The 10991-nt window shown below is 42.4% G+C and overlaps 1 protein-coding gene across 1 annotated transcript; it reads left to right on the top strand.

Annotated features, from left to right (window-relative positions):
• Positions 1-4879: 4879 nt before the first annotated feature.
• On the top strand, positions 4880-10096 carry LOC115767001. Its single transcript, XM_030711123.1, has 4 exons — positions 4880-4966; positions 6652-6859; positions 7833-7970; positions 8424-10096. The coding sequence occupies exons 1-4, from the start codon at positions 4880-4882 to the stop codon at positions 10061-10063; spliced, it is 2073 nt and encodes a 690-aa protein (XP_030566983.1). The 3' UTR covers positions 10064-10096.
• The last annotated feature ends 895 nt before the right edge of the window (positions 10097-10991 follow it).

Below are 10991 nucleotides of genomic sequence, written 5' to 3'. Positions count from 1 at the left end.
CCCTTGAAGCAAATTATTTCTTCAGGTGCCACACACAATATAGTCAGCTGATTTAATACGTTTTTGCAAATATTCTAGGAGCATACTAAAACTAGTTAATGGTAAATCATCGAATCAAAAGAAATGTACATACAAAACCGAATCTTTCCAGCGATTCTTCACATAAATCTGTTTCTTAATATATGATGTACTATTTTAATAAGGGCCAAGTTTGGACAAGAGATCTTGTACTATGAAAAATGTATTCATACAAGAACTTAACTTTGATCCAAGCGTTCCTATGGCAGCTATATGATATAATGATCCAATTCGGCCGACTCTGTCACATGTGCCGCCCATAAATTTGTACTGATCAAGCACATATACACTTTATGGAGTAGGACATGCCTCCTTCTTCGGTAAAAAATGATAATACCCTCTACAAGGGTATCGTAATTTAGGCATTTGAGCTGGCATATTTTATTTGCATTGCTTTGGTGTTAAATACCAGAGATTTTCAAATATACATTACACAAAAAATACAAAATTCACATTTAAATAACAACTTGCGAATAATCACGCAAAACTGCTGCCATGATATAAAAAATACAACAGGAAATAAAAAATGCCGAAAGCAGCAACGAAATGCAATTAACGTACAAATCAACGTTAAGCATGCGTTATAGGCAGAGTTTTCGTCTGCAGTGTAAGTGCATTTGAGTGTGCCCGTTTTTTATAGTGGCGCTCTTAAATGTGACCATAGTTCACAAGGTTCGCTTTTCAATGTGGCTGTAGTTGTATGCATATGTCCGTGTTTTGTGAGCCGTTGCTTTTCTTTTGGCTGTATTTAAATATGGCCAAATGGTCGTCAGATTGTTTTTAGGCTTAACCGTTTTTTTCTAGAGTGGCTTTTAAATGTGCCCATACTTCGGAATGCACGCTCTTTAATGTGCCTGTATATGTAGGCATATGACCGTATTTAGTGAGCCGTTACTTAAATGTGACCGTTTTACAGTTCGATAATATTTTTGTGGCTGTATTTGGATGTGTCTGAACTACATTGTGATTATTAAGCAGTCATAAAATATGGCAGAAATAAAATATGGTCATTATTTCTGCCAAAGTTTCTTATATTTTCCAATATTTAATGAAATGAGGTGTTTAGATAGATATATTTGTAGACACTTTAGCTCATAGGGATTATATTAACTTGATAGTTTTTAAAATTTTTGACAGCATTTTTTGTAGCTGATAGCTTGTTAAGTTTCTGCGACAACTAAATTGGTCTTTTCTAGATATATCTTGCATTCAATCTGTTCAATCAATTTGCAAGCGAAAAGCCCCTTATTGTATAGATTGATGAGCACCTAAAGATCCTCTCTGATCCTCCTTTGTTAACAATGTTTAATTTTTGTTTAGCTTGTCAACTTTCACCTACTTCAGGTAGGTAATTTGGGAGCGTTGTTCGCATTGCCTGTTTAGCCTGTTGCCACACCGCTAAAATGAGTTTACGTAAAACTCAAGTATGCAAGCAAACAATTAGCATAATCAGCTGCCGTAATGGACAGCAAATTGTACCAATTTTTATAATTTTTCCTATTTAAATGCGGCAGTGGCAGCGTCTGTGGCTGCTGCTGTTGCTGTTGCTGTGGCTGCATCTTAACTTTCCAGCCGAAAACATTATTAAAACATACATAAAAAATATGCAACACTTACAACAAGAAGCGACACCAACTTCCGCGCGCGTGAAATTAGTTGCACATCCAGATTTCTATCTGGCAGATGCAACTGCATTTCCAATTGCTATCTGGATGCCGCCTTTTTGGCCTTTCTTTGCATGCCAACACGCTGCGCTGCAAGAAAGCAATAAAAATTGAAAGTTTTATTCCCAAAGTGGATCGATTGTCCATTGTTGTCACGTTGGGCTAACCTGGGCAGTGCACGGGCAGACAGCCAAGAAATCGGGCGCTGCCCTGCCCTGCCTTGCCCTGCCCGGCTCAGAGGTCCGATCGATTTTCTCGCATACGACAATTGCCAACGGAAAGAAGCTAAAACAACTTTAAACTGAATGTTGGGTCTCATCGTGCTGTGTTATCAGTATTAAACATACTAATTATAAGCACTTCCTTGCAGCCTGGCGACACTACAGTCCCCAACAACAAAAAAAAAGAAAAGAAACGAAAAGAGTAGAAAAACTAATGTAAAGAAACAATAATAAGCCTGTGGAGCCCATAAAATGTATAATGATCTAAATGCTGCCATAACAATGGACCCATAAAACACCGCAGTACCAACAACAATTCACTCACTCGCTCGTCAGCAGCAACAAATTAATAACTTAAGCGTCAGGCCGAAACACGTAACATTTTCCGACATTGTCCAAGCGTTGCAAACGCCGTTGTTGCACCTTGGTTCGAAATGCAAGCAAATGTGCTCCAATGAATGTTAGATAGAGCGTTGTCCACTAATTAATAAACTAAACATTGAAAGCTTTTCCAAAAACTTAAGGCTTGATTAAACATAGCAAATAAAATAAATCGTATATTTGAGCTTTGCATAGCCAGTTGCATAGCTTTAAAAGGTCTGCAAGTTCAGTAAAGCTTCAATAGTGTATTTCTCCTTAACTAACGAAAATAAAAGTTCAATAGCTATCTAAAATTTGATAATTTAATCCTTATTAAAGCTCATTAAAGCTTCTTGTGGTATTGGGTGTCCGAATTTGAATTGTTTGCATATTTAATTGAACTCTACAATAAAAAAACGAATCAAACTAGATTAAATGGATTTATGAATTGACTTATCCACTGTGCACCGTAGCCGACATCGTCGCTGGCCGTTGCCGTCGATGCAAGTCTTGTTGTTATTGCTGTGGCTTTTGGCCATATAACGCGCATGCATCGCATTCACGTATTCGCATTGGCAAGGTTGTTGATCTTCACATGTGGCATGTGCCCAGTTCCAGTCCCGTTTCAGTTGCCGACATGCGAATTTTGTTATTGTTTTGCCTGGATTGGGATATATTGTTTTAGTTTCTACCAATTGCCCATTATCGCCGTTAAGTGTGGCAAACGCTTTTGCCAGAATATAAATATAAATCATAACAAACTGTCGGCTGGTTATAAGCTAAAATGCACAATGAACCCCATTCAAAGGCAAAGCAAAATTAATTAGCCAGCTGATTTATATTGGCCACAATCGAAATTGAAATCTTATTCGCAATCCCATTTCACAGATGCATCGCAATTTTTTTGGTAAATCAGCAGCGAGTGCCCCAAACAGTTGCGAACAGCAGCTGCTGTTGTGGCTGTCCAAACAGTCTGATAAAAATCCTCATAAATTTTGTGCAACTCTTTTCTCTCCGTTAATTACAATGCACTTAATCAGTGACCATGAAGTAACCGAAACCTTAAAGCGCATAGACGAAACAATAATAAAACACAAAGAAAATATACTTTTTGCCTAGCCACTCATTGTGCTGTGGCTGTTGTGGTTGAGATGTGCTGCTGGGAGATGATCACGCCCGCGTCCATTGCAACTGCGAAAGTCTTTAGAGGCAAGCTATGCTGAGAGCTTTGCGCAGACTGAGTTTTTTTTAACAACATCTTGACTTATTTAGAATATGTATGCTTATTTAGAATGACAAGAAGTATAATAGATATATTTAGTTAAATAATTAAGTATTTAATTAACTAGGCGTCAGCCAGAGGTGCAAGTCCAAATAACATTGTCAGAGGTTTGGTTGACGGTTCGAACCAAATTCGCTTTAATTCCGGATATTCCGGATCGTGCAGATGAGTTTGCACATCTTAAATCAGATTTAGGTTCAATGCTTAGAAACTAATGTAATTTTGAAAATTTTAAGGAAAGCAATTCTTAGATGTTTTAGCCTTGTATAAGAATATAAATATAATATTTAAGATATATTCTTATAAGAAAGCTACTATCAGATATATAACATAGTTAGATAAATTCAATGGTTGGAGCTATACACGCTTTGTGACTGAGTCGAACTCAAAAGTTATATACTTTGAACTTGACAATAGTTAGGCTTAAATTTGGTTTGGCTAAAATCCAAATTCATCTTAGACCAACACCAAAACTGAGAACCAAAACCGGAACTTGTTCATAGGAACAAAACAACTGAAGCCATATAGAAATAATGCTTTGGTCCTGCAATGCAAGCAAAACATATATCAATCAAGAGCGCATTTTGGCAAACTTTAATTTATACAACCACATTTACAACAAATGTAATTATTATTATTGAACGCTTGAGTGTGTCACCTTCCAAAGCGCCGGCTACCCTGTTCAGTCCCTCTCCCTCTCTCTCTCTCTCTCCGGGCGCTAACAATGACAGGCGTAATCATTTCATTGAACTGCATTTTCACTGTTGTGTTGCAGCTTATGGCTTAATTGGCCAAAACGAAATCGAAATTGCAGGCTGGAACCAGTTCAGCATTTGACATTTGATTTGTGTTCGGCAGCCGCTCTGGCCACAAGTTCGTGTGCGCGTCCCACCTGGCGTATGCGTTACGGCTCATTATGATAGCCGAGCATATCACGCATACGCAGTGCGTTAAGTAGCCGTTACAATTTGAATGTGCATCGGATGATGGCGTTGCAATTGCCGCTGCTGTTGCCTTGAAAGCGAATGTCTCCGTAACTACACATCTCCCCCTCTCTCTCACTCTCACTCTTTCTCTCTCTCTCCCTGTCTTCCTCGAACGTGCAATCTTTCTCTTTCGCTTTTGTTTGCTGTGTGTGCAATTCGCAAGTTTTCTTTGGCTCGCACATTCGCATAAATTTTCCGCTGCGCCGGCAACGTCATTATAAAAGCCCCGCCATAACAGCTCGCCGCAAACAATTCAAATCCAGTAACAGACGCGAAATGATCTTCGCAATGGCAACGCGTTTTCGGTCCACCAAGAGCCTGCACCTGTGCCTCAATCTGAATCGGTGGCTCTGCCTTGCCGCACTAATGCTAATTGTAAGTAGTGCAATTGGTTGCTCCCAAGTGGCAGCTGTGGCTGGCAGGGCCTATCAACAAAGGATTTTTCACTATTTATATCGCTATTTTTTTATTGTGTGTGCGCGCCTCAAGCTTCCAATGAAAAGTGCTTTTCGAATCATAAAAATATCTGTGTTAAATATGATATATAAAATCAAACAAAGCTGCCGATGGATCTGACATTTAATATCCTTAAAAAAATAGTAAAACACGTTGCGGAAAACTTCGACTCTTTGAGACTAAATCATAGCCTTAGGCAGATTTCAAAGACATCGCATTTTAAGGCCCATGCCAGAGCTATAGAGGATATTTAAATTTAAACAAAAAAATTTAGACACATTTAACTGAAACGAAAACTTAACGTCCAATGGAGGAGTATATAGAACAGTTGGGAAAACATTGAAGAAGATGGTTTAACAATTTAGGATATTCCTTTGGGCTTACGCAGAAGGATATAACAAAATTAATCCAAATGTTTAATATAAGTAAAAATTTTGTGTGTAGTAAGGCTGTAAGTAGGTTGAGGCGATATTTCTGTTACGATCCCGATAGTCTGCATAAGATACCGTTTCAACCTAATTTTTAGTAAACACTTATCTACACTTTAGCAATGTTTATGGGTAGTGATAATTTATATTCTTTTAAATTATAGCAGCATATTTCTTTTTGTTTAATACTCTGTTTAAGCTTAAGCCTATTTCAATCAAAAAAGCGTAAGTCATTTACAAAGTTTTTAAGGTTTGAATAAGTTGAAGTAAAATGTAATTTAATTATTCACACCAAAGTTCTTAAGGTCTTAAGTCTTCAAAATATTTAAGGTTTCTAAAAAATTTCGAAGTTTAAAATATTTGGTTATATATGCGGCTAACGTAGTCCTCCCACGATCATGTATATGGCGGAGATTCTAAGTAAAATGATTGCTGAACACGACATTATTCCCATATTTTTCCGATTGCTGTAAAAGCCAACAGCAAGTCAAGCTAAAGCCTCAATTGGGGCCAGGATCGATTAACGAACAGTAACTCAATGTTCACTGAAGCTGTCTGGCTCGCATTTAACATCCACTTTGAGATGGCATTAATCGCCGCCAGGCACTAAGCAGTCGGCAATTGGAAATTGGCTTCAATCACAACGAAATTGCGTGCCGAAAACATTTCATGTTGGGGCGCTAAAGGCCCCGCTCTTCGCCAAACTCGAATGCTCAATTGCTACCGCTACCAACATCTATATGCACGGGCCAATGAACTTGCAGCGGACGCAGCTCAAGCGCCACGTCGATCAGCGCCGTGGAGACGGTTGGCGGAGGCATCCACTGGCAAATGGCCCGTTCCCGATGCGAAAAAACGAAAAAAAAAACATTTGCCTCCCCCTCCACCGTCGAAAGCGAAAGCGAATTGGTTAACTTTAATTAGTTTAATTACGAAATATATATATTTATATATATATGTGCGTCCAACTATCTGTAAACAAAAGCAAATGGCCAACTAAATGTGCGCTTTGCATTCACATGGCCGCCAATCGGCGCCAAACGACATCGAGCAGCAAAACAATTACCATTTAATTGCTCCACTTGCTCCTCTCTCTCTCTCTCTCTCGCTCTCTCTCTCTCTCTTTGCCTTTCTCCCTCTCTTACTAACTCTGTACACACCCACTTCCATTTACAGTTCATCATGCAGCTGTCCCGTTGTGAAGCACAGTCACAGCCCCGCATCAGCCGTCGACCGGCTGGAAAGACCAATGTGGAGGAGACCAGCGAGAGAGGCACCGTGCCGGATCAGCTGGCGCTGGCCGCAAGTCGCTCTGATGGACATGGGCGCAATTATCCGCGACGGGGCGGTGCACTACAGGCAAGGACCAAGGAGGCAACTCCAGGTGAGCTTTAAACTGAAACTTTTTAGCGAAAGCCTCAAATATTTCTGGAGCTTGTCGTTGAAAGTAAGCTTCACAATTAAGTGATTACTCGTGAAACGCTTTTAGCTGAAACTTTCAAATTAGAAGCTTGTGGCTTAACGCGAGCCTTGCGATTAAATAGGAATCAGTTAAATACTCGAAACTAAAACTTTGAAATTTCTGCAAGCTCTTTTAGGTAAGCGAGCTTCACGATTAAGTACATATTGTAGCTAAAAGTATTGGATGATGCTGTTAACTGAAACTAGAGAGCTTTGCAATTAAGTATCAGTAAAATATTTTAATTGAAACTTTTGAATGAAACTTTCGAATGTTACTGCAAGAACTTCTGAGCTTAGCTTGCTTAAGAACACAACAACTATGGATAAGTAAATTGAAAGCTCATTAAAGCATAACCGAAGTGGTACAAAAAACGCTTGTGGGATTAGAAAAATGTACTACCACAATAGTTGCACTTATCATAGGCATATAACGAAAAGTCACTGTACTCATGCCCCGCTAGAAAGCTGCCAAGAGGTTGGGTATCTGAGTTCAAACAACTGCCACATTTATTAACTAATAAATTGCTTTCCAAATTGATTGCAATTGTTGGCGATAAAATTTACAGCCTGTGACAAAAGAGTCTTTGTTCCAAATAAGCTCTATGCAAAATGCAAGCTCACTGAAGCTTAAGCAATGTTAAAAATGGCAGCAGCTCATTAGTTTACAGGGCAAGTCGAGATTGACAGAAGCCTTTAGTGCGTATTCACTGTACTCGTGAAAAGCACTGCTTATCAGCTGTGTGTTTAGCTAATGAAGTTTTGGAATTCAGTGACATTCTGAATGCTTCATAAATGAACAACTGCCACAAATATAGGCTTATGCCAATTACTAATCTATAACCCTCTCTCTCTCTCTCTCTCTCTCTTCTTTTTTTTTTTTTTATGTGCACCCTTAGACTATAGCTACGGGCAGCTGGAGCTGAATCTAATACGACCCGAGCACGAGACGTCTTCATTGTCGCCGCACGGCAAGATCAGTGCTTACTACGGCGGCGGCATGAGCACAACAGCCGAATCCGTTGGAGCTGCTGTTGGTGATCTGAGTCACGAGAAGACTGTTATACTGGAGGACTCGGAGACTGCGGCCGAGTACGTGTCCAACGCTATGAAAATGGCCTATGGCACACGGCACAAGGAGTCACAGGCGCCGCTGCGCATTGTGGCCAACACACCCTTCAGTGCCAGCTCCAGTTCCAGTTCCAGTTCCGAGCAGCAGGCACATGCCCAAGTCCAGCAACAGCAGCATCATCATCATCAGCAACAGCAACAGCAGCAGCAACAGCTGGAGCTGGAGCAGGCCAAGCATGTCAAGGCGCAGGCGCAGGCACAGGCGGCGCTGCTGGAGGCACAAATGCAGGCAGAGTTGCAGGCTCAGCTTGTGCAGCAGCAGGCGCTGCTTCTGGCCGAGCAGCAGCGACAGCAGCAGCAACAAGAACAAAAGCAACATCAGCAACATCAGCAGCAACAGCAGCATCAGCAGCAGCATCAGCAGCAGCATCAGCAGCAGTATCAGCAGCAGCATCAACAGCAACACTCAGTTGAGTCCACATCCAGTGAATCGTCCCTACCCGCTCCAGCGCCCGTCTATGAGAAGGAGTCGGTGCCGCGCAGCTATGAGCTGTATGACACACCCGCCCCGACCGAGCCCGTTGGTAGCGACATTGAACGTCTCTATCGCACGAAATATTATAGCTATCCGGCATCGCAGCCGCAGCCACAATTGTACCGCAACATCGAGGACGAGGCGGAGGAGAAGGTGCGCGTCTCTGCATCGACGGAAATACCCAAGGCAGAAATAATGAAACAAATCGAAAAGTCTGTCATCAAGTACATGAAGGAGCTGGAGGCTGAGGGCAAGATAATTACCACGCCACAGGAGCTGGCGCCACCAGCCACCAAAACCTACTACAAGCTGCTGTCGCTACCCAGTTCCGGCGGTGCCAGTGGCTCAGTTTCGAGCGAGGAGAAGCGCTATAGCAGCAGCACGGTGCGTCCCAAGTACAGCAGTCCGCCGGCAGCTGGCCAAGGTCGTCAGCCGGGTCCTTCCATTCAGCAACATGGCCAATACCATGGACAGCATCATCAGCTGAGCAAGCAGAATCCGCATGCGCTGACCAAGCCGCAGCGATACCAATCCGAAACGGAAACCGCATACCAGGCACCGGATATTTCCGCAGACGCGCTGGCACCCAATGTGGAGTTCATCTATAAGATTAAGACGCGTGCGCCGCTGCAAACGGCCACTGTGAAGACCGTGTCGAAGCCTTACACCTTGCCGCTGAAGACGAGCGCCGAGCACTTTGATCATGGCGCTGCCCTAAAAAACATCGAGGAGTTCGACTTGTCCCATGTGGTAACGACGCCAGAGCGCGAACAGGAGGAGCAGCGGGTGACGATCAAGCCGCAAAAGCTGTATTTCAACTCAGATATCTATCATGACATTAACTCATTGCCCTATAAGGCGGAAAAGCTACGCGGCGCCAGCAGCAGTGCCAGCAACATCCATTCGGTTCAGGGTCAGGAGTACAGGCACAAGCTGAAGGCAGCCGCCGATCTGCATCCAGACTATAAGGGCTATTCGGGCTATTTTGCGGAGCCGGCGTCTAGCAGCATGGAGTTGGCCGAGAAGCAACAGCCGAGCGGCATTGGCAATGATGGCAGTGAGGAGGGCTATCCGCTGCCTTATCAATATGTGCTCAAGAAGGAGCCGCTATCCGCCAAGTACGAGGAGGAGCGTGAAAGCTGGGAGCAGTCGATGCGCCTGGCACATGCCAAGCCCGCTGGCGGTGGCTACAAGACTGCTGCCTCCACCAGCCTAGAATACGACAGCTACAGTCCCAAGTTTAACAACAATCCCGAAGGCTATGGCTATCAGCACACCTACAAGACGCAGCTGCTTCGAGGCGCTGGCGGCGGCGGCAGCGGGGGCAACTCTGGCAACGGCGCCGCTGCCAAGCGCGGCAAGCGAGGCGGTGCCCCGCATCCCTCCGCCGGTGGTGCGCCCGGCAAGAAGCTGTTGCGCAGCAACGTCGGCGCTTCAGGCCTCGGTGGCGCTGTTGGCGTTGGCGGCAAGCTGGCCAAGGATCTGGAGGCCAATCTGGCACTGCGACCACCGCCGAAGAAATAGTCTGTTATATAGCTTATTATATGAACAATTTTGTTAATACCAGAATCTTATGTTGTTGTTTTTTTTTTGGATTTTTTTTTTGTTAGTTATTTATAGTTTGCTATTACTAATTATTTATTTTATAGCCAGTTGCTATACGTGAGCGGGGGCGGAGGGGTCCAGTTGCAGCTGCAGTTGTTACTCAACGAGCCGGCAAAGTAGTAAACGGAAAAAAAGATTTAAACGCGCTAGAAAAGAAAACATTTGTATGTAACATGTAGTACACAATAAAAAAAATTTTAAAATGAACAAACAAACAAGGGTAAAGCTCGAAGGAAACTAGTAATAAAAGTGCCCAAATTTGTGAAAGCTCTTCACTGCGGATCGCTTTAAATTGTTGTGTTTACTTAAAAGCTCTCACTTAAAGCTCTAAACAGGCAGCTTTGACTAGCAGTACTAAAAGCTCTTAACTTGATATTGTGCTAGCAAAGCTCTCAAAGCGCTCAAAAGCTCTTACTTTAAACATTAAGCTTTGTTGGCTAACTTTACTCAAAGCTTTTCGTTGCGCATATCTTAAAACTATAGTTTTTTGTCTCAAGCTCAAGAAGCTTTCAAGTTTTAATTCTACAAACTTACACACCAAATGCTCTAAACAGCTAGGTTGACTAACTACACCTAAAACGCTCCCCTGCATATATTCGAAAGCTGTACTTTGTGGTTGAAAGCTTGGGAAATTCAATTAGCTGTAGAAAGGCTGTTTTATTGACTCATAATACTTAAAGCTATTCTCTAAAAATTGTTGTCTGAGCTTAAAATTTCTAAAAGCACACAAAAGCTTTCATGTTGATACTCGATGAGCGTTAACACTAAAAGCTGTAAACAACCTGGCTGACTAACTGTACCTGAAGCTCTAACCTGCAGATGATCAAAAGCAGTAGCTCGAGCTTAA

This window comes from Drosophila novamexicana, unplaced genomic scaffold (assembly GCF_003285875.2).
Source record: "Drosophila novamexicana strain 15010-1031.04,08,12 unplaced genomic scaffold, DnovRS2.1 tig00001302-arrow-arrow-pilon, whole genome shotgun sequence".
NCBI classification, from domain to species: Eukaryota; Metazoa; Arthropoda; class Insecta; order Diptera; family Drosophilidae; genus Drosophila; species Drosophila novamexicana.
This window is presented reverse-complemented; position numbering and strand designations above follow the sequence as displayed.